Genomic DNA, 24,145 nt, shown 5'->3' on the forward strand with positions numbered 1-24,145 from the left:
TTTTTTTTTGTTCTAAGAAAAAAAAATTATTTAAATTGTCCTGGGGCGGGTCCAAATAAGCCACCACCTTGTTTGCTGGCTGCCCGGGATGGGGCAAAGCCCAATAGTTTTTGTATATTCTGTCGGATGGACATGGTGCACAGAATATAAAGGAAAATGAAAGAGCAATCCGTGTAATCATCACCGGATAGATTACGATGACTTAGACCTTGAATCCATGAAATTGGTGTAAAGGGTAATTGGGCAACCACACGACCATCAAAGCTAAAGAACAAAAAAATAAGGATTATTTTATTGTTTACATAGTGGGTGGTGGTGGTTGTGATTGTTCACTTACATGCTATTGAACATACTCAATAGAGCTGTAAAGGCAAAACCTGTTGCAAACATTGACTTCATTTTTACCAAGGACAGGTCTCGGTTATTGTTTTTCAATTTTTCCTCATCACGTTCGATTTTCTTCTTTTGATGTTTATCCAGCGATTCGCCATGGATTTCCTTTCTTCTTTCCACTGCAAAAAAAAATCAAAAAAATAAAAGGAAAGATAAGAATTGAAATTTAAACACCATTTGTTTTTAATCTAATCTAAAAGTAAAACAAATGAAAATTTGTTTACATTAATTAAAATAAGCGCGCAATCTTCTACCATGGATTAAGCAAGTGATGGAGTTACTGAATTTCACAACCGGTTATAATTGAAGCTGTAAAATTTAATTTTCAAATTGTGGGCTATAAAAGTTATTTATGGAAAGGTTTTCAGAAGAAAATACAAGTTAAATAGTATCAGTCGGTTTTGCCGACAAATGTATACCCCCAGCCTTGAGTTATGATTATTCCAACTTTTGACCCTTTTTTGGGGAGTTTTCGAAGCAGTTGGCCACTTTTGTCCAATTCGTATCTGACCTCAGACTAATTGTTAAAGTTGGATGTTTATTTCGCGTTTTATGAGCGTTTTGTCTTTCAAACTTTTGAACCCTTTGTGGGGGAGGTACTAGAAGGAGTGGACCGATATATCCCATCTTCACACCTGACCTGTGGGCTTATAAAAATATTGTGATGTGTGTAATTTGAAGGGAATCGGATGCTTATTTCGGATTTTATGATCGTTTTTGATTATTCAAAATTTTAACCCTTTGTGGGAGAGGTACCAGAAGAAATGGTCCGATCTCTACCATCTTTGTAACAGATCTTGTGTTCATAGAAATATTGAGATGTTCTAAGTCTGAACGGAATCTGATGTTTATTTCGCGCCTTAGAAGCTTCATAGATACTCAAAAATTTGACCCTTTTGTGGGGGAGGTATCAGAAGGAGTGGACCGATATATCCCATCTTCACTGTAGATCTTGTGTTAATAGAAATAATGGGGTGTGTGTAATTAGAAGCGAACCGGATGCTTATTTCGGATTTTATGATCATTTTTGATTATTCAAAATTTTAACCCTTTGTGGGGGAGGTACCAGAAGAAATGGTCCGATATCTACCAGCTTTATAACAGATCTTGTATTGATAGAAATATTGAGATGTATCAAGTTTGAATGGAATCTGATGTTAATTTCGCGTTTTATGAACTTCATAGATATTCAAAATTTTAGACCAGAAGGTAGGGAGGTACCAGAAGGAGTGGACCGATATATCCCATCTTCACTGTAGATCTTGTGTTAATAGAAATAATGGGATGTGTGAAATATGAAGAGATCCGGATGATTATTTCGGATTTTATGATCGTTTTTGATTATTCAAAATTTTAACCCTTTGTGGGGGAGGTACCAGAAGAAATGATCCGATTTCTACCATCTTTGTAACAGATCTTGCGTTGATAGAAATATTGAGGTATACTAAGTCTGAATGGAATCGCATGTTAGTTTCGCGTCTTATGAGCTTCATGAATATTCAAAATTTTGACTCTTTGTGGGGGTTAATAAAAATATTGAGATATGTGTAATTTGAAGACAATCTGACTCTTACATCAAATTCTATAAGAGTTGTTATTATTCAAAATTTTGTCTCTTTGTGTGACCGATATTGTCCATTTTCGCACCTGGCCTAGAACTGATTCAAATATTAGGATTTGCAAAGTTGGAGCAAAATGGGATCATCCTTCCTCTTTCTGCGCAGTAAAATATTTTCTTTGAAAATATTGACATTTTGTGGGGAAGGTACCAGATGGAGTGGACCAATATTGCCCATCTCCCATCTCGATCTAAGTTTGAGAATAATATTACGATGTACCAAGTTTGGATCAAATCGGAATTGTCGTGCGCACCATCTAGTCAGACTGACGGCGGGCGGACGGTCACTGCTAGATCGACTCCAAATGTCCTGAAATTGATTTGGTCCAAAGAGATCTAGGTTCTAAAACCATTATTTCGATGAGGCACGTTTTGGATATATGGCTGAGGGTATAAAAACAATTGCAAAATTACAGATATATTGCCAATCTTCCTCTGGCATATTTACACGTTTAAAAGATGTTTGCAAGCCAGCAAGCCTTAGTATCAAGGCCACACTGTTTAGTGGTTAAAATATTCCTCAAAATTATCCTCCCTTTCCTAAGGAATGTTTTGTTGCCATTTTGTTTTTTAATTCCCGTTTTGCACTTCCCAACTAATTGATCATTTTTACACATCCACATGCAACACAAAGGACAGTGAAAGTCTTTTTTTTTGCTTTTGCATTAGGGGATGGACCTAGGAAACAGGTCGTGGCATTTATTATTTATTGTGTCTTCAATTGGCCCAGACGAACACAACATAAACAAGAATATTTTCTATAGTGACCTAGTCCAAATAAAAAATAACAAATACTGCAATATGTTGATGTGGTTTCGGTCTGTCGGTCGGTGTATGTGCATGTTAGATGAAGTTTTGAAGAAGGGTCGTTGTAATCATGAACGATGAAAAATATACACTCTAAGCTAATATCGAAAACCACTTGGCAAAGTTCTGAAACATGAAACAAGTAGAGTGGTTGAGTTATAATCATGGTTCGATTCGGGGTCCCTCAACTGACTACATAATGGATAGACGTACCGGATCCTAAAGCCATCGAATCCATAAAAATTAAATTTGACGTCGTCCTGAAATATAGATTAAATCTGGTAAACCCTTATATGGGTTTCCGTCTCTAAAGAAGCGGTTTAGCGTCTTAAGATCAAGAAATCATAATATACCTTTGAAACGATCAACAAAAATATATTCAAATTTTTGTTTGACCTTTTAGAACACATTTCCATGGTGAATAAGGTAATAATAATAATAATAATAATAATAATAATAAGGAATAATAAGGCTATAACATTTGTTTTCGTTCGTTCTGAATATATATTCTCAAATCTTACTCTGCTTCAAACTCCAGTTCAAAAAGGAAGCGACCTCTATAGGATGAATCCATAGCCATGCGGAAGTTAGGTTAGTAGGTTTGTCTAGCTGTTGAAGAGATGCAGCGTGTCATGTGGACCTGTATCGCAGACGTTTCCGCACATCTTTGTAGCAATAGAGTGAAACAGGGAGTTCCCTACGGAACTGTTTAACCTCTACCTTTCTGGAATTCCTCGCCCTCCAGACGGATGATTTTACGATCATGGCATCGGGCCCAATGGACGATGGCATATGAAAGGTTGAACCCCTATCTCGCGGAGCTTGTCGCATACTTCCATGCAAGGAATATCGAAATATTCGTCACAAAATCAACGGCCACACTCTTTACCACATAGTCAGCGGAGATAAGAACACAGCTAAATGTGCAGGTCGAGGGAAATTTAATACCGACCATGAACTACCCCAAGATTCTAGGGGCCACTTTCGACAGCATTTTCAAGTCTTCCGCGCAAGCCACTGCTATCTGCGACAAGATGAAAAGTAGGAACAAGGTCCTCAAGGCGTTAGTCGGCACCTGCGGACAAAGAAACCTTGTTGATCTCTTATAACGCAATATGTCGGTCTGTGGTCAGCTATGCGACTCCAGTGTGGTCTGCGAATACTAGTGGAAGCACATTCAGACTTGCCAAAATGCTGCCCTGATAACTGCGACAGACTGCCTCTACATGAGGAGGCAAAAGTCCTTGCCTTACGTCAGCATAATCATATGCTTTCGTTGCATTACTTGGTTGGGTGTTATTGTGAGAGTCATCCCAACCATCATATGGTGGATACAACTCGTCCACGCAGGCGTGCCAAGAAGGACATACACGATCTGAAGAGGGAGGTCCAACGCTATAAGAGAGAACCCTTAGGTCAAGAAGCCTATCAGGCAGGTCTGTGTGACATTCATACCGATGGAGTTGCAGAGGCTATCAGCAATTAAAGAATTATTGCCATCCTCGGAGTCCATCCCCCATCTATTGCAGCTGAAGAACGCCAGGGTAGCTTTGGCGCAATAACGTTCAGGATGGTGTAGTCGTCTCAATTCGTATGGGGCACAAATTGACGAAGATGTGCATGACGTCTGCAGGCCGGCACAATACGCTGCACATCTTTAATTGCACAGCCAAACCTACCCAACTCACTCCAGAAGATCTCTGGTTACAGCCCATTAAAATAGACGAATTTTCAAAGCTGGAGAACCAAATTAGCAGAAAGCAAACACCCACATCTACAAGTGCTACAACAACAACTGATTGAGAATACTGTTAAACCACAAATATGATATTATGTCAGCTGCTTCAAAAAATTTCTCATAGAAGAAGCTGGAAGAAGATGGCACTTAGAGACCGGTTTCAAGATTATTATTTCAGCAGCTTCAAACAAATTTCCATCAAAGAAGACGGAGGAAGATTGCACCGGTTGTAGTGTATATAAGGCCACCTGACCGATAATTTCGATAAGAATAAGAAGCTTCCTTCTATCACTTAGGTCTGATCTAAGAATCGCGGTAGGCATGCTGACTGGCCTCAACATGGGAGAACAGTTTTCCCGACTACTGTAAACTATGTGAAGATGAAGAAGAGATAGAGACGACTGAACACCTACTATGCAAATGTCCCATCTTATCCAACAAGAGACATGGGCTATTTGGCTGGTAGGATATAGAAATTCTTAAATCTTTTCAAACCTTTATCCCACCGTTATCTTTAAATTTGCCAAAAAAAATTTCCTGTCTGAGCAGAGCACCCTTCCAACTATACTCTCTTTTCTCTATAAACCCTTCTTTCTCTATCTCTCCTATCACCAACAACTTTATTCTTCCTAGGAAGAACAAAATTGGACCAAAGGTTTCTCAGTGAAGCAGTTGCCGACGTAAGTGCAGCAGCGCATCCTTAAATCAATTCAATCCAAAGCACCTTTATTCAAAAAGTGCCTGAAAATATTTTACAAAGCAGTGTAAGAAATCAACCACACTTGCTCAAAGTTGAGTAGGGGAGCCAACACACCATGAAAGGTCACAAACATTTCAAGACTACAATCCTAAATTAATTTACAAACACACAAACTTTCTCACAACACAACACACCATACCCTAGCAGCTTTCTAGAAATTCCTTGTTGTTCAAAGTAAAAAAAAAAAATACAAATATCTATCCCCCTACTACGACCGACAACCACCGAAAAATTGTAACGTCTGTTAATGTAGTTGCCATGACAGCGGCTATGTTTGAAATAAACAAACTGCCATCAGCAAAAGGATATGAAATTTTTCCCTTTAATACGTTTGTAACGAAAAAACAGCATACGGAACAAAAGTGTGGAAAAATCGACTTAATTTTATGAAGAAGAAATAAAACTGAGTAAGGAAAGAAAATTTGTTGATTATAGAGTGTAATTTGTTTGAAAATGTTCCCACAATCGGAATTGGAAAATTACAAATTACAAGTGGAATTATTGCAAGAAAAATTGCAAAGAAGGTATAAGAGAGAATCGTTATTTGATTTTGTGGAGCATAAAGTGATTTCATGTTTTGCATTATTTTTTTTTAGTGAAATATCACGCCAACAATTGGAACATAAATTGGATAAAATTTTACAAAAACGTGATGAACAGTAAGTATGAATTTAAAACCTATGTAATACAGAATTCACAACGAGGTTTAAAATACAAAAATATTGTCTGAAGACCTGAGTTTGATTGGAAAAATATATAGATTAATTCGAAAGATTTAGTATGAACTCGAAACAACGACGCAGTTAGAATTAAGTAGATAGTGTCGTAAGTGGAGTATACAAGCTGCCTTTATAAAATTGTGTACTTTAGCTCAATTCTAGGTCACTAGAAAGAAAAAGAACATTAAAATTTTTAAGAGAATATTATTTTCATGGAACGTCAACGAGAACCATTCCCTGATATTTATTATTCAGACTATTGGTATGTCAACGTGGAAGAATCTTTTCCAAGAATTTTTTTTTGAAGGCAGCCAAAGGAAGATATTAAAAAAAATTTGTCAGCCAAAGGAAGAAATTAAGAAACTTTTGTCAACATATTTAATTTAAAAATAATCTGACCAAAAAGGGCCGATAAAAAAACTCTCATAAATAATTAAAATTGGTCAGAAATCAGAAAAAAAAACATCTTATTTTGGAAAGGTGAGTAAAAGCTTTTAGGCTGCAAAATTAATAAAAAAGAAGTTAAATAGCCAGGTGTTTTTGCCGACTGAGGTATACCTCCAGGCTTGAGTTATGATTATTCAAACTGTTGGCCCTTTATGGGAGAGGTTCCGAAGCAGTTGGCCAATATTGAGCAATACGTATCTGACCTAAGACGGATATAAATATTACAACGTGCCAGATTTAGACTATATCGACTACTTCCTATACACATAAATATACCTATGTGCAAATTTTTGGAAAATATAGAAATATGCTTGAGGTAACAGTTATGTAGCAGACCGAGGTATTCCATTTTCATACTTCATCTAATAAAGATTAAAATATTGGTGTGGGCAATGAAATCGAACATTAATATCCAATTTTATGCGAAATCACAAATTTCGATATATAACATATTCATATCAGACTTCTGGCTAAGGGAAATTTTTGTCTCTTTGTCTTTCAAACTTTTGAACCCTTTGTGGGGGAAGTACTAGAAGGAGTGCGCCGTTTTATCCCATCTTCACAGCAGATTTTGTGTTAGTAGAAATAATGGGATGTGTGAAATATGAAGAGAACCGGATGCTTATTTCGAATTTTATAAACGTTCTAGTTATTCAAAACTTTTGCCCTTTGTGGGGGAGGTACCAGAAGTAATGATCCGATCTCTACCACCTTTATAACAGATCTTGTTTAGACGGAGATATTGAGATTTGCCAAGTCTGAAAGAATTTTGTGTTTTATGAGCTTCAGGAATATTAAAAGTTTTAACCATTTGTGGGGGAGGTACCAGAAAGAGTGGACCGAAATTGCCCATCTCCGAACTCGATCTAAGTTTGACAAAAATTTTATGATGTACCAAGTTTGGACCAAATCGGATACTCCCTTCGAGAGTTATCGTGCGCATCAGCCAGACAGACAGACGGACGGACGGACATCGCTAGATCGACTCCAAATGTCCTGAAACGGATTTATTCCAAAAAGACCTAGGGTCTAAGACCATTATTTTGACTAGGCAGATTTTGACCGTATCAAATGATATATATATATATATATATATATATATATATATATATATATATATATATATATATATATATATATATATATATATATATATATATATATGTATATATATATATATATATATATATATATATATATATATATATATATATATATATATCCTCTCTAGCCATATGGCTGAGGGTATAAAAATACACTTCCATCAATTTAACTTCAAGTTTTTAGAAGCTGGCCACAGAGATTAGATTTTGAAATGTAGGTTGAATTCATTTACACATATCTCCCACGTTAATTCACCCGCTGGTTATTGAAAGATCCTTTTGTACTTGCAGCGATAAAATCGTGCGGGCAAAATCCAAACAAAAATATCAACAATTTTTGGAAGAACAGCAAAGACGTAATGAACGTAACAAACAATTGGTTGAAATGCTTGAACGTATCGAACAGCAGACGGCAGCGATGAATGCACGCAGTGAGCGACTTAAAATGATGAAGGTACAACAAATATTGACAAACATTAAAAAATTCAAATTCGAATAATGTTTTTCTCCACTCTAGCTCCAATATGAGATGTACTTTGCCAAATTGGTTCATTCTCAGACTCGCAGATGTTTGCAAACATCTGTCATGGCCATGACAACACCACAAATGATGGCTGCAGCATCAACAACATCCATACCCGCCAGTGTGATTGGTGGAGTTTCCGCACAGCCCATGACAATGACAAATATTCATACCCCTGTCGCGGATGGACGTTATCCCGGAGGCTATCCTCCTAAAGTTTATGAAGAGCCAACGTTTATGCCGAACAATTATCAAAGATATGAAATGGATGCGACATTTGATCAACGACGAAAGGATAATTCATCCGATTCTCCGCTAATGGGAATGTCCAATTCCGATATTACTTTCAACTCTTCCTTCAGAAGTAGTGACAGCGCTGATGTGCAAAAAGTTGATATTCCAAGGCCTTATCTAGCACAGGAAAGGCGTACAGAAGTTAATATGAAAATGGATAATGGTACCAGGGGAAACTTTAATTTTCCCAATACCCGAGGATATGAATTGAAATCCCATCCTTCAGAGATTTTGGAAAACTCTAATAAGGTTCAAGAGCTTGATATGTCAATAACTACTACAACTCCATCTTCCATAAGTGATGCCAACAATTATGATGTGGTGATATCTAAACAAAATATGGTACCCCATACTGGGGATACTTTTAAGGGTTTTGAAAATAAAAATGGAACTATTAAGGATAACGAAGAACCAAACCAACGGCCTAGAAACATAATTCCCACACAAAACCCATTGGAATTAAAAAGTGAAATTGTTGTAGACAAAAAGGATAAGGAACAAATTCAGGGCATAGCAACCAAGCCAGCAGTAGTGGAAGACTCTCAAAGAGAAAACACAGAACTCCCTAATATAGAAAAGCAGGATAAGCCTGAAACTATGAACACCGAACAACAAAAATCAAGTGTGGAAATTCCTGATGAAATACCAGAAAAGTCAAGTGTGGAAATTTCTCAACAAAGGCAGTCTGAAGAGGAAACGCAAGCAAAAGAACAGACACCAATAATTGAAGATAAAACCCCAACTACTAGTGCTCCTTCAATGTCAATTGAAAATATTGAAAATGCAATCTACGGGGAATTAGTAAATTCTTCTGAAGGAACAGAGAAAATACCACCCGCAGACATGGCCACAGTACCATCCACTTTGCTGGAAAATTTGGTAACAGAAGCCGCTGCAGCTTCTGAAGAAGTGAACAAACCCGAAATCCAACAACCTAGCGATAATGGCGAAAAATATAACGTAGAAATACCATATGATAGAGAAAAACTTATGCAGGAAATTCCAATGCCCCCGGAAACATATGAATATGTTACAGCCGACACAGTGGCGGATGATGATAATAATGTTACAACAACTGAAGAATATGCTGGCTATGACAGCAATGCCAACATCACAGACGATGGACAGCAGGAACAACAAGAATATGATTATAGTAATTATGATCCATCACAGTATAGCTATCCCGGTTATATTTATGATGAGACTACAGGGGAATATAAACCCGATCCAAATGCCAGTGCCGAACAGTATGCCCAAGATCAACAATATGCCGAGGACTATGACCAACAATATCAGCAACAAGAGGCTTATGATTATAATCAAACATACGATCAGCAGGAAATTCAGGAATCAGATGCAACACAAGATACAGCTGCAACATATGAAAATTATGATACCACCCAGCAGGTGGAACCAACAAGTGCCGTAACTGAAGAACCAGTTCAGGAAGGGGGACAAGAAACACAACAAAATCAAGATGCAACAGAAACCGAATTAACCACTAAGCCCCAGACCACTACTACCAAACCCACATCAATTCTGGCCACGGGTGACAAGAAAGATGGACAGAAAAACAAGAAACGTGTTAACTTTGTGGACAGCAGTGAAACGGATGAGAGCTCAGTGGATAAGGCAAAAACAGTGCCGGCAGCTGCAAAACCAAGTGGTGGAAATGAAAGCGATTTTGATTTTTCCTCAAGCAGTGACATTGCTCCAGAAGCAAAATAAATTTACTTAATTTTTAAACAAGTTATTATTCTGTGAAACACACTTAAATGTTATCTAAATGCTTAAATGAAATTAAAATAAAGGAAAACATTTAAAATATATGTTTAAAAACGTTTTTAGTGGCAATTTTCTAAACGGAAACTAGAGAACTTGCTCATTGCTATTTATTAATTTTCCGCCCGCATCTGCCATTAATGGATATTGATGTAACAATTGTAGAAATACTACTTTTCTTCCCTTATCACAATTAAAACAACAACCCCAAACATCATTTCTAGGCTCGCACGTTTACCCTAATATTTATACAGGCTAAGAGAATTCCTTCCAAACTCCAATTAACTTCCAATCAATATTAAAATCCCATGACTTTCGCTTAACTAGGTCAAGTGCATTTGTTGTGACGGCAGGTGTTACTACTTACATTTCTTGCTCTGCTTTTCCACTTCACCCTTTAGTTTTTGGTACTTTTCAGTGCGGTAGACAAGAACCCATGTAAGACCTGTCAAATAAATAGAACAAAAAACTCTTCAAATTGAATGGACATTACTTCCAAATTTCAAATACATACCTTCGCCCAAAAAAGCGGTACAAATTGATATGAATACAATTAAAATTGTATCGCCCCACATAATGTAAATTTTATAATTAGTTATTAATAAATTCGTTTTATTCGGCTAGTCAGCAAAAAAAAAAAAAAGAGTGAACAGGGCAACGTAGTGCTGGCAGAAAAACGATGGTAGTACCGATAACATTGATAGTTTAAAAGGGACTATCGATATATATAATAATAGGTTCGTTCTGTTACTTTCTCAAAATTTTTGTTAATGATGGAAAATTGTTATCCATTGGGATGGATAGCAAAAATAGATAAAAAAGAGACAGATCCCACTCGTAATTGTTATTCATGATCGTCGAAATATTGTTCCATTCCCTTACGTTTTGGATACTACAGTCTTTGACAGAAAATTATCTATGCAGGTCCAGGTCTTCGTATAGCCCCGATAGGACAAAAGTTGCCACGTCGTCCTATAGACCCTAAAATAACGGCTACATACTGTATTTTTAAGATTTAAACAGAATTTTTAACGTATTTTATTTTTTTGAAAATTGACAAATTTCTTCCAAATCGTGGAGGGTATGCAAAGTTCGGCCCAGCCAAAGTTAGTTGGAAATACATAAAGCGCATATTTGGCTGTCCATCGGCTGGCTTCTTCGTAGATAAACAAAGGGGTTTTTGGTTGACTTAGTTCGATTTTGGGCCTAGGCTCCTTTGTTCATTTTCGAAGAAGCCAGCCGATAAGCGCTTTTGAATAGTTCATTTGCACAGTTGGGTTGTTCTGTGTCACCATGTGAATTTCGATAACCCATTGTTATCAAAAGTTAGCGTTTTTGCTAACTTCCCCTTTTCCCTTTATGATTTCGAAAAAATTGCAAAACTCATGGTAGAAAAATACAGGAAGATGCATCAAAGCTTGGGAACATTGATATGTCAAAAAATGTAAAATGCTTTTTCAAATATAAGTAGATGTTTATATGTTTTCTTATACAATGTCCTTCGGAAGTTATTATAATTCGCGCTTTTTTACAATTTTTACAAATTTAAATAATTTTTCATTCAACATTTTCAATTCCAAAAATGATTTGACAGTTTGTTGTCCCAGCAGCTGTGTCGATGTGTCTACCTAGATTCTTCTAGCGTGGCAAAACTAGTAGATTCTTGCAGCTTATGGAACAGACCAAATATGAACCAAGTCAACTAAGGACTCCATTGTTCTGTTACGTAAAAGCCATCCGATGACCTAAGACAGTAAAAAAAGCGTTTTATTATATTCTCACATTTAACATAATAACATGTTTACATTCTTGCAGGTCCTTCAAAAGAGCTGAATTTAACACTAGTTCCTCCATTTCTATTCAGTGAACAGAAACTGTCGAAAACGTATTTCCATATCCATTTAGCTTAAATTTTTCGATCTTCTAGAACCCTCCATTAATCGCTTGTACTTTGTTTTGATTTCTATTTTTATCATGCATTTCTACATTGATGCTTATTTCTTTTTGCTTCTTTTTCTTACTGCTTTTCTTTACTATTGTCTTGTGTGAGCTTCGGTGGCTTCTAAAGTGAAAAAATAACACTTTTTTTATTAATTCATTAAATTACCAATTAATTTTTTTATATAATTTAATCAAAAATTACCAAATTGCTGCCTGCCTGCCTTGTAGATTCACTCATCTTGGAATGAGAAGTAGCAATCCCATATATTCAACGGCTAACTATACCGATGTACAGCTCAAGGAACAGGGTAATTGCCTGTTTGCGGCACGAAAATATGACGATGCAATCAAGTGCTATACAAAGGCAATTATTAAGAATCCCGATGTTGCAACATACTTCACCAATCGAGCGTTGTGCTATTTAAAGCTAAAACGATGGGATCTATCTTGCCAGGATTGCAGACGGGCCCTGGACATCGAGCCGAATATGCTGAAGGCCCATTTCTTTGCGGGACAATCGTTAATGGAGATGGAATTGTACGATGAGGCAATTACACATTTGCAACGGGCCTACGATTTGTCCAAGGAACTAAAGCAAAATTTTGGTGACGATATAACATCACAGTTGCGCTTGGCTCGGAAAAAACGTTGGCGTGCCTTGGAAGATAAACAAATATCCCGGGAAATTGAGTTACAATCATATATAAATCGCCTTATCAAACAGGATATGGAGAAACGTTTGTCCAAACTTTCCCTTGAGCAGGCGGAGAACTGCAATGAGCTGGAGTTAAAGGAAAAACAACAGGAAATTGAACAACAATGTGATGACTATGTTAAGGAGGTAAACAATTTATTTGCCAAGGTCGATGAAAAACGTCGAGAACGTGATGTGCCCGACTATTTGTGTGGTAAAATAAGTTTTGAAATTTTAACGGATCCTGTGATCACACCATCTGGCATAACCTATGAACGTAAAGATATTGAGGAACATTTGCAACGGGTGGGACATTTTGATCCGGTAACACGTGTCGAATTGACACAGGAACAACTGATACCCAATTATGCTATGAAAGAAGTGGTCGAGTCGTTTATTGCGGAAAATGAATGGTCCTTGGATTATTAGCATGTGTTGAGTATTCGTTTCGGACTTCTGATTTTATTGTTATAATAAGAAATATGTCCCCCCTCAAACTCCCTGAAAACTATTTATTATAAACACTTTTGGCCAAAAACCCAGTGAATATTAGCCAATAAGAAAGGGTTTTCGAAATATGTATAGTTTGGTACATACGTTTGTGTAAATGTAATTTTTGAATCTTACAAAATCGGTATTTAGATTATCTAATGTAAAAAGGAACCATAAGGCAGACTTTGCAAAGGTAACCAGGTAATCTAAAAAAATGTGTGATAAACAATTTGTATTGAAATTATTTTCCCTATGATTTTCGTTAACTAATGATGATGATTAAGAGAAATAAAACCTTCATAAAAAACTAGTTTGTTGTTTTTCAAATCGAAACGTATCGAAAGCAAAGTAGTTGATTAGGTATTGCGAGAACATATGGGTTGTCCACTTTTGATATATGGGGTTTTGAACAAGATATTTAAATCCTTTTTAAAGCAAATGCCCTTTTGATAGTCAGCGCAATGTTTCATACCAAATACAGGGTGAGATGAAAAAACCAAAAAAAAAAAAACAACTTCCGACTGCTGTCATTTCTAAGCCACTCGTTTGACAGCTTTTAAAATTATTCCAGTGACAGTTCATTATATTGTTTACAAGCGTACGAAAGCATTTTGGTGAGAATTTTCCAAAAAGTTATTCGTGATGGAATTCAAGCGTGATAGTATTGTTTCTTTATATTTGGCTGGAAAACCACATGTAGCTATCGTTAGAGCAGTCCAGCATTTAAATGTTAAAAAAATCTTTTGTGTTTCGTACCATCGCTTATGTGTCTCCGTACCATTGCGCGTAGCCTGATGTCAAGTATACGGACGGAAGAAAACAGTAATATCAGCAGAAATGCTTCGAAAAGTAAAGAAGCGACTTCGAATCGAAACCCCCGTCGCAGTGTCCGAAAAATGGCTCGTGAGCTGAACATATCGCAATATCCCATTCGACAAATATTTAAAAATGAGCTGGGGGTAATAAAGCAATTGAAATTTCAAAAAGTGCAGAAACTTACGCCGCAACAGAAAGAAAATAGACTCAAAAGGGCTAAAGAGTTGCTTCACGGCTTGGCCGAAAATGGTGACCTGCCGAATTTGGTTTTCTCCGTCTCCGATGAGAAAACATTCGTTGTCCAGCAGTTTGTAAACAAACAAAAGTGATCGTGTTTACTTGCCAAAGAGGTCAGCCACCTGAACTGAAACGACGGCTGTGGTGATGATGTGGGCCGCATTAAAAGCCGATGATCGCTCTCCGCTCGTATTAATCGACCGAGGAATCAGAATAAATGCCTTATATTATTGTGAAAATATTCTGTGGAACTGAACGCGCCACCCAAGAATGGTTACAAAATGAGGTTCCTCGCTTCATTTTCAGCGCAAAATTGCCACTAAAATCTCTGGATACCAATCCGTTGGACTATTGTGTCTGGAGTATTTTGGAAAACAAGGCTGGCACTAAAAAATACCAAAGTGTCGATCACCTCAAGCAAACACTGCGCCGAGAATGGGCCAAAATACAGAGCAGAGCAACATTCGGACAGCGTGTGACGGTTTCATTGGCAGTTTGAAGTTCATAATTCTTGCCAAAGGTGACCAATTCGAACAAATCTAAAGTGATTCTAAAAATTGTTGCTATTTCCGGCATTTTTGCTTGCATTCAATAAAATTTAAAAAAAAATGTTATTTCCGACATTTTTTGCTTTCATTCAAGAAAATTTGAAAAAAATGTAAAAATTATCGCGTTTGATTTCGTTGCAGTTTTTTTTATACCTCACCCTGTATATGTACACATATTTGATCTGTTTCAGAACCTGCAAGAATCTACTAGTTTTGAAAAAATTTTCGATCTCATAAAGTGAAAATCGGTTATCGTAGTAAAAACTTTTAAATTCTTGCAATTCTGGAACAGGGGTGATACAAAAAAATTTTTAAATCCTTTTTTTAACAAATTTCCTTTTGAAAGTCATTTCAATGTCTCATATCAAATATTATCCATGTAGGAGACATGTTATGACTTAGGTGTGTAGTAAGCCTAAGATCTGGAAGACATACATATATTGGAGCTATAACTAAATCTGGATTTATTTCAGCTATATTTAGCATATTTATATCTAAAATTTGTCGAGCTTTACTTTAGACCAAATTCTTTATTTCTATTCTGTTTTCAGCTATATTTGGCATATTTATATCTAAAACTTTTCTAGCCCTTCTTTAGGCCAAATTCTTTGAGTGCGCAAAGTCTAATAAAACGAAAAAATCTTCGAATCGATCGATATATGGGAGCTAGGGTCTTGCTGTTGGGTATTTTTGAAAAATATAAAATATTTTTTTCTTTTGAATTTTTCAAATATATTTTTGCCAGGTTTCCAGGGTCCTCACAATTCCATTTTCTTAGCCTCTCGTAAAGTTGTCCTTCTATAAAAACCAAAAACAACACCTTCTTAAAAAGACACATTTTTTTATTCTTAACTTTTTTGTGTTTGTGTGTGTGTGTGGTTTTTCTGTTTTACATGATTAGTCTTTTTACATTGATTTGTATTATTTTTAAGGGGCGAGGGGCGGGAGCAGGGGGATGATAAATTTAGTGTTCTTTTTCTCGTTTTTTTTTTTTATATAATAAATTTTGGAAATTTTTTATTTTTATTAAAAATAAAAAAATATAACGTGAATATTTCAACATTCAAAAAACTCTACATTGGCATACTATTATTATTATTATTATTTTATATCATACTTATCAAATAAACTTTTATATTTTATTTTTCTTGTAATTATGTATGGGGTTTTGTTTTCGGTTGTTGTTTTTTTTTTTTTTGTTGTTACTTTTGTTTTTTGAGTTTTGTGTGTGTGTTTTGCGTTTTTTTGATGATTTTAAGAAATTTTTAAAATTTTTTGTTGTTTGGGTGGGGAGTTTTTGTTTTAGAAAAACTCCTTCTCATTGTTGTGTTCATCATCATTATCATCGATTTCTTCGGGATAATACGGTGACGACCGGTACTGTTGTCAGTCGGAGTCATTGGTGGTTTTCTTGCGTTTTTTAGCCTGGGAAATTTTCTGCTTGGACCAGTCCTCCTTGGAGGAAAACATACAATTAATTAAACGTTTTTCAAAAACAAGAAATGCCCAATATTTTCTTACCTCACTTGAATCCTCATCTGATGTATATACTGTTTTGACAGGATCTGAATTTTTCTTGCTATTAGCACTAGAACTGCTTGAATCCTTTTTCGATGTTGGTTGCTTGCGGCCACGCCCACTGCCACCCCGACGACCCACCGCAGTGGTTTCATCTTCGGCAGCCAAAGAAAACAAATCGCTGTATTGTTTCTGTGGGAAAATAAATTAAATTTTTTTCTTTTTTTTTTCAAGGAAATAAACTAAAACTTACCTTTGTGCTTTCAGTACTATGCGTATAGGCCGTTTGCAGGGCCCTCTGCATGGTATCGTGTACATATAAACCCGTGCCAGTGCCATGGCGACAGCTCCTTCGATAATGCTCTAAATGACTTAATACCTGGAATTAAAAAACAATTGGAATCAAATAACATCTCCATGACATTTATTGTGGCGGATCATTTACCTGATCGGCTGAGGGGGTACTGTTTAATGCTGAACTTCCTTTGAGCGGCCTTTTTCTTTTGTTTGGCGATGATGAGGGGTATTTAGATGTTAATAGTGATGCAATGATTTCCGATAATTTTTCCTCACTTCGTTGACACCAAAATCTGCAAAAGATACGATTTATTAATAACAAGTAAAGAAGCAGCTAAGTTCCGGGCCTGCTCGAACATTTTATACCCTCCACCACTCGGAAGGAACTTAAAAATGTTCAAAAAAAATCCGTCGAAAAATACCGCTCAAATGAAAACCTATATATGGAGGTTATTCAAGTAGGGTTGGATAAGTAATTTATTGTGAAAGCCTGTGGTAACGATTCCGAACTTCAAATACGAAATTTGACGCAATTCCGGTGAATAATGTCGATAATATCATCAAAATACCGAATAAAGGGAGGTACCGTTGTATGGGGCTTATACTAAGATGTGGATCTACATAGACAATTTTCCGTCATAGGTTGTAGTACCCATTAAGAACTTCTAATACGAACTTTGACACAATTCCAGTGTATAAAGTTGCGAACATTCTAGAAATATCGAATATCTCCGGATAGCGTTATATGGGTGCTATAGTAAAACGTAGACCTATATAGACAATTCTCTTCCAGGGGGTAAAGTACTCAGATGGAACTCTTTGTGTGGATTTTCAGACTATTCCATTGAAAAGTGTGGCTAAAATGATCAAAATACCGAATATCGGTGGCACTATTGTATGGGGGCTATACGATATCGTGGACCTATATATACAATTCTCTTTCAGGGGGTAAAGTACTCACAGAGAACTCCTTGTGTAGAATTTCAGACAAATCTATTAAAAAATGTGACTCAAATCGTCAGAATACCAAATATCGGGAGGTACAGTTATATGGGGGCTATACGATATCGTGGACCTATATAGACAATATTCTTTCAGGAGGTTAGCTACTCAGAAGGAACTTTTTGTATGGACTTTAAGCCAATTCCATTGAAAATGGGGCCAAATTCATCCAAATACGAAATATCGGGAGATACAGTTATATGGGGGCTATACGATATCGAGGACCTATATAGACAATATTCTTTTAGGGGGTTAGCTACTCAGAAGGAACTTCTTGTGTGGATTTTAAAACAATTCCATTAAAAAATGTGGCACCATTGTTTGGGGGCCATATGATATCGTGGACCTATGTAGACAATTCTCTTTCAGGGACATGTTAATCTCTAAAGCTCTACAAAAGCACCTCAATAAAAGAACAGGATTTAAGCTCTGATAGTTCCTCAACAATCCACGGCCTACGAGTGTTCTCAAATACTAACTAAAACATCCGCGATTTTAAAATCTTCTCAAACTTCTAAATTGATCCATCACATCCGTTTTCCCTTTTCTCACCTTAAAGCCGATGTCACAAAAGGATCGCCACGTGATTTTGTTTCCCGGCTGAGTAGCAAACGTATTAACTCATTAGTTGGCTCTTCGCTTTTCAGCAACAGCAATAAGTAGCCCAATGCTTCCGGATGATTGGCAGATTCTAATTCAGGTAAAATATCCTGCAAAACACAAACAAAAATATTAACAATTGGAAATAGTTCAAACTACAACATTTCTCACTTGCAGACATTTGAGAGGCACATCATGGGCCTGAACCAATTGCCACAGACACAACTGTTCAAATGTCTCATAGACCAGGCTATCACGTATACACTCAATGAGACCATCCGCTTTGAACAGTGTCAGTTTTCCCTGGGCCACATAATACATAAGATCTCGTAGATTTCTTGCATCTATGCAGCGTAATGTTATGCGCAGCAAATCACTATTATTGATTGCTATCGATTTGAATTCACGATAGATATCCGGCAGCAGCCACAGATATATGTTGGTATTTTCCTTTTCCAACAAATCCAAATCTCGTGCCAGACAATCGTCCAATTTCTTATCCACAGCATCGCAAATCATGCGATAAATGTTCGTCTTGAATTGGGCCGATTGTTGGGCATTTTTTCGTGTCTGCAATTTGACATGGACCTTCATGAAGTACAACAACAGAAAACCGGTTTCTGGAATACGTGTGCAGATTTCGGTGAGCAATGTCTGAAAGGGTTTTTTGCTTTTATCCTCGTTCTCGTAGAGAAACCGATACAGTCCAAATATCGGATAGCTTATACTTTTGGCTAGATTCTTTTCGTCCGTCTTGCTCTCGGGAAAGATGTTTTGCACTGGTAACGTTTCGCGTAAGATTAAATGCGTATTCGAGATCACATACTGCAACTGTGCATCGTCTAAAGCTGAAGCGGGTAAAGAGCGAAAGTCCTCTAGAAATGCCTCCCACGTAAATGAGTTACGTTTCGTGACAAACGTTTCGAATGTATCACTAATCGAGGCAGGAAGATCGACTTTTTCCGGTTTTTCGGGTTTCTCTTTTAAACGGACCTTTGACAGCGGCAGATCATCGTCATCGTCGGTGTTCTCTTCATTTTTGACATCTTTGATGTCTTCATCGTCTTCACTAAAGGCCGCTTCGGTTTCCCCGTCATTATTTTCGGGAGGTATTATGGACAGTTTGTTATCTTCATCGGCCATATTTGTTGTTACAATACCGCCCACAACAGGTCCACCACCCGCCACACCACCGCCACCACCACCGCTGTCTATTGCATGTGAATGTTCAAGCAAATCGGCTGTATTCGTCATGTGAGGCTGGTAATGATTTTGCATGTGTTGCAGGTCATGTTGAGGCTGAGGCTGTTGTTGGGTTGCCGCACCACCACTGCCAAACATTATCGCCCCCTGATGCAAAGAACGTTGATCGGCTTCTTTCTTAAAGACGGGAGCTTGTATAACTGATGAGGCGCCCGGATACATGGGTGGTCCAACATTACCAGTTGGCGCTGCCGGCGATACAAATTCTCGGAAATTTTCACGTATCAGCATACGTAATTCACGATCCAATTTTGGGGATTCAAACAGAGGTTGGATATTTGGAATGACCTGGAAGAATACATACATTAAATTGAATTTAATAGAATATTTCTAATAACAACTGAATACCCACCTGTTTTTCTAAAATTTTATTCAATGAATTATATACGCCCATTCGAATTTTGTCCTCATGTTTCAAACAGAAATTCTTCATTATTCGACACAAGAAATCCAGCAGGGTGCTACTAACACTCGGATGACTCCTTATCGAATGATACATCACCAATATGCCGGGCTCGACATTCATGATATTATCTTTGAGCGGATCAAAAAATAACCAATCATAGAATAGCGACAGCTTGGCATTGGCCGATGCAATGGTATTTGTACACGATGATATTAGCCAACCGATAATGGCCCATCTTGGTATTATATCCGAACACAACATATCATTTGATGGATGAATGACATTGATGATGAAACGTATTAAATCGGAACGCAATGAATGCGATTCTGGGGTGGCAAAGTATTTATCTTGAAACCAATCTTGATAACGCTTTTGATTACCAAATTTAACTGAAGATGTTAAGAAGTGAAGTTTGCGTTCCACCTCGGGCGTGAGTCGACACTGTAGATATCGACGGCTAGTTCGTATTTGTAGCAGTTGCCAAATGCCATTGAACGTCGGATGAAGACTTTTGGGATTGTGCAAAATATCACGCCAGAGTTGTTCGAACTCGGGTATGCGAGCCACGTTTTGTAATAGTCTGAAATAGTGCAATACGTTATTATTCTGAAATTTGAAAATAATTTCCACTACTCACCTTACAAAATCCCTACCCAATGGTATGACATCTGAAAATCTTTCTCGTATCAACGATATAACAAACTTCACCTCCTTATGACGTAATGCCGTCAACGCTGGACTAGCATGATCTTCGATGAGACGCACATAATTGTACACCACTGTTTGTATGAGTAATGATTGTGTCTCCAGCCATGGCCGATATTCAATGAATATATCTAACAGGCTTTCAACGAGAAAGAGATTTTTTGGTGTCACATCGCCACCACCCGCCTGCCGCAAACAATTCCATATAATGTTCTCCACATTAAGGACCTGATGTTTAACCAGCTCACGCAGCAGCCAAATCAATTGACGTCTGGCGATTTCCGTTAGCTTATTATATTTCTCAGCAACAAGCATGGTCAAATTGGAAACCACCATGTTCATGCCGTCGCGTGCAACCAGTGTCAGATCTCGATAGCTTTTTGGAGCCAATGCCGGATCCGTCAACATAATGTACAGAAAGCCAATGGATATTTCTTCATGTTGTTTCTCTTTGCACACCAGCTGGGATAGCTTATCGTGCATATCCTTGTCACTGAGACCATTGATTTGTTGCTGCAAATTAATGTAGGCTCGTTCAAAGCGCTGTAATGAAACGGAAAATTAATGCACATTCGATTTATTACTTATTGTTAATATAGATACCTCTTCCAATTCATCTTTAATATCAACGGCAGTGCTTTGGAATAATTTCGAAATGTATTGGATTTTTTGAGTTGTTTCCATTTGTTGTTGCATTATTTCACCAGGATTTTTGGTAGCTATTTTTTGCCTAAACTCTATCGATCCTATGCCCTCTGGATCAATCAACCAGTCAAAGATGACAACAATGACCGATTGGACAAAACGTCAACAATTGAGACTTCTTCTGTCGGTTGTGTTGTGCGCCCGCAGCAGTCGAGCAGCAGCACCCAACCAATCATACGCACACACAAACACACGCACACGTACTAACTACTCTTGCTCGCACACACTGGCCACCAACCAAATAGCTATGGAAGTGTCCAATGTTTACATTCACTTTTGTTAAAACTATTTATTCGCCTAACTGTTAACTCTGCCAATAATGGAACATGTTTTAGCAGATATAGAAATAAAAGTGAAATGTTTCCAGCGTAAAAGCTGCTGCCTTAAAATATAAAATCTTTTTGGGTAAAACTCAGTTCTCAGAGTTCTCAAGTCTCAACAGATAATGAAGCCGACCGAATGGTGACGCCGTTCAAAAAGCAGAGTCGATCAAATGTTGGCCATCGACGATATTTGATTGTTCACATCGACGATATTTGAATGGTTATGATTTCTATTGTATTTAATTTATAATTTCTTGTAGACGCCCATAAACCGAGCAAGTTGAAGAAACTAGGGGTATTCTGTTAGAAACTTATTACGATAGATTGCGAAACATTCATAAGTTTTATTTTGAAATTTGCCACATGTTGACGCCGTATGAATATCTAATTGGTACGATTTTTGTTATGGTTGGTTGTTAGGGCAGTTATCGATAATTGTGATAAACGGCGCTTGCCAAAGCAGGCCTCTCGATTATTGTTAAAAGAAAAAGCTGTGATTTCGTGTGCGGTGGCAAAAATACCTATAATTATTCATTTCATTGCATTTTAAAAGCCAAATCAGCACAAAATGCCATACGCCAATCAACCATCGGTTACCATAACCGAGCTAACAGATGACAATGTAAAGTTTGTGTTGGAAGACACCGAGCTTAGCGTGGCCAATAGTTTGCGGCGCGTTTTTATTGCTGAGACACCGACGCTGGCGATTGATTGGGTACAATTGGAAGCAAACTCCACAGTTCTATCAGATGAATTCCTGGCACATCGCATTGGCCTGATACCCCTGATATCAGATGAAGTGGTGGAACGCTTGCAGTATACCCGTGATTGCATTTGCTTGGATTTTTGTCCAGAATGTAGTGTGGAGTTTACCTTGGATGTTAAGTGTACGGAAGATTCGACCAGGCATGTAACTACGGCGGATTTAAAATCAAGCAATCCCAAGGTGTTGCCGGTTACTTCTCGCCATCAAAATGATGAAGATAATGAGTATGGTGAAAGTACCGATGAAATTTTAATTATCAAATTACGCAAAGGCCAGGAACTCAAGTTGAGAGCCTATGCCAAGAAAGGTTTTGGCAAGGAACATGCAAAATGGAATCCCACAGCCGGTGTATGTTTTGAATATGATCCAGATAATTCCATGCGTCATACTTTGTATCCCAAACCCGATGAATGGCCAAAGAGTGAGCATACTGAATTGGATGATGACCAATATGAGGCTCCGTACAATTGGGAAGCTAAACCGAATAAATTTTTCTACAATGTGGAATCTTCGGGTGCCCTGAAACCAGAAAATATCGTAATTATGGGTGTACAGGTGCTGAAAAATAAACTGTCCAATTTACAAACACAGCTCAGTCATGAAACCCAAAATGACGCCTTAGCAGTTTAGGAGGAAAACAGTTCAGGATTTTAACAATTATATTTTATTTTTCGTAATAATATAGACATTTAACAAAATACCGTTTGTGTTTTAGTCCTTAAACAGATTTTCAATATTAATGCCTCCAATTTTGCTTTTGGAATCTCCTTTCGTGGGACTTGGGCTTGTTGTTGCACTTGTAGCTGTGGCCTTAGAATCACTGGAGTCTTTGGCTTCACTAAATGCTTCGCTTAAGCTTTGAGTGCTGCCTTCATCAGAGTCTGTTGTACTGATTTGTTGGGCATCCAGTTTCATTTGTGCCCGTTGTTCTTGCAACAAATCCAAAGAGGTTTCGAAAATTTTTTCTTCATCCAAAGCACCCTGAGATTTCAAGCCTTGATAAATTTGAATGAATTGTTGTGTTTGTGTTTTACGCTGCCTATCGAACAAGCTGACCATTTCAGTTTGTTTTTGTGACTTGTGGAATTTACTGCAAAGAAAAGTTTGGGATTATTAAAATAAACATATTTAACTTGTTGCTTTTTCTTTACTTACGCGCGAACTTGATCTTCCTCGTAGAAAATATTCCTAATTGGTATCTGGGGTGCAGGTCTGTCGAATCGTGGTTCCAATTTTGGTGGGAATGCAGCATATACTTCATACCATAGTGGCTTGTCTTCGGGTTTCATGGCCCCCGAACGAAGTAAACCAGAAACTCTTAAAAGAGAAATGTAATTATTGCAGTTTTTGTCTGTTGGAATCAACGGGAAATTACCTGGTGAAAATTGTTCCAATTTTTTCTAATCTACTTTGGGCCATTTTAATTGAATTTTGGTATTTTTTCTTCTAAATATTACGAAATAACCTTAATTTGGGGGCTATTGGCTTGGTTCCGTTGGGGATGAGTATTTACAAAGCAGCTGATTTGCCTAGTGTTATCGATAAAAATATATTTGTTAACAGTGATCTGTTCTCTTTTGTTATAAGAGGAAGATATGTAAACAAAGTTCGTCTTATGTAGAAGTTTTTATTACTTTGCTTTATCAAT

The 24,145-nt window shown here is 37.3% G+C and overlaps 6 protein-coding genes across 8 annotated transcripts; 3 read left to right on the plus strand and 3 right to left on the minus strand.

The window, feature by feature from the left end:
* Positions 1-20: 20 nt before the first annotated feature.
* Positions 21-10,858, minus strand: LOC101897570 (calcium load-activated calcium channel). Its single transcript, XM_005181532.4, has 4 exons — positions 10,699-10,858; positions 10,552-10,629; positions 338-512; positions 21-264 (listed from the first exon to the last, which is right to left on the minus strand). The coding sequence occupies exons 1-4, from the start codon at positions 10,757-10,759 to the stop codon at positions 27-29; spliced, it is 552 nt and encodes a 183-aa protein (XP_005181589.1). The 5' UTR covers positions 10,760-10,858; the 3' UTR covers positions 21-26.
* LOC131803676 (dentin sialophosphoprotein) lies at positions 5,730-10,197 on the plus strand. Its single transcript, XM_059125162.1, has 4 exons — positions 5,730-5,840; positions 5,913-5,975; positions 7,877-8,039; positions 8,103-10,197. The coding sequence occupies exons 1-4, from the start codon at positions 5,770-5,772 to the stop codon at positions 10,128-10,130; spliced, it is 2,325 nt and encodes a 774-aa protein (XP_058981145.1). The 5' UTR covers positions 5,730-5,769; the 3' UTR covers positions 10,131-10,197.
* Positions 10,859-12,211: 1,353 nt separating the features above from the next.
* On the plus strand, positions 12,212-13,621 carry LOC101897744 (E3 ubiquitin-protein ligase CHIP-like). The gene has a single exon (XM_059125200.1). The coding sequence runs from the start codon at positions 12,370-12,372 to the stop codon at positions 13,246-13,248; it is 879 nt and encodes a 292-aa protein (XP_058981183.1). The 5' UTR covers positions 12,212-12,369; the 3' UTR covers positions 13,249-13,621.
* A 2,112-nt stretch (positions 13,622-15,733) lies between these two features.
* Positions 15,734-21,863, minus strand: LOC101897908 (integrator complex subunit 3 homolog). Of its 3 annotated transcripts, none has more exons than XM_011293385.3 (9): positions 21,307-21,863; positions 20,636-21,246; positions 19,945-20,578; positions 18,501-19,880; positions 18,282-18,439; positions 16,876-17,020; positions 16,684-16,809; positions 16,434-16,622; positions 15,734-16,349 (listed from the first exon to the last, which is right to left on the minus strand). In XM_011293385.3, exons 1-9 carry the CDS (start codon positions 21,397-21,399, stop codon positions 16,299-16,301), a joined length of 3,387 nt encoding a protein of 1,128 aa, XP_011291687.2. In that variant the 5' UTR covers positions 21,400-21,863; the 3' UTR covers positions 15,734-16,298. The 3 variants fall into 3 exon arrangements, with proteins under 3 accessions (XP_011291687.2, XP_058981139.1, XP_005181591.2); XM_059125156.1 differs by having other exon boundaries at positions 15,734-16,364; XM_005181534.4 differs by having other exon boundaries at positions 15,734-16,367.
* A 305-nt stretch (positions 21,864-22,168) lies between these two features.
* Positions 22,169-23,195, plus strand: LOC101898255 (DNA-directed RNA polymerase II subunit RPB3). The gene has a single exon (XM_005181536.4). The coding sequence runs from the start codon at positions 22,300-22,302 to the stop codon at positions 23,125-23,127; it is 828 nt and encodes a 275-aa protein (XP_005181593.1). The 5' UTR covers positions 22,169-22,299; the 3' UTR covers positions 23,128-23,195.
* Positions 23,146-24,022, minus strand: LOC101898077 (small ribosomal subunit protein mS23). Its single transcript, XM_005181535.4, has 3 exons — positions 23,873-24,022; positions 23,653-23,814; positions 23,146-23,587 (listed from the first exon to the last, which is right to left on the minus strand). The coding sequence occupies exons 1-3, from the start codon at positions 23,914-23,916 to the stop codon at positions 23,209-23,211; spliced, it is 585 nt and encodes a 194-aa protein (XP_005181592.2). The 5' UTR covers positions 23,917-24,022; the 3' UTR covers positions 23,146-23,208.
* Between the last annotated feature and the right edge of the window lie 123 nt (positions 24,023-24,145).

Source organism: Musca domestica, unplaced genomic scaffold, assembly GCF_030504385.1.
Source record: "Musca domestica strain aabys unplaced genomic scaffold, Musca_domestica.polishedcontigs.V.1.1 32, whole genome shotgun sequence".
NCBI lineage: Eukaryota > Metazoa > Arthropoda > Insecta > Diptera > Muscidae > Musca > Musca domestica.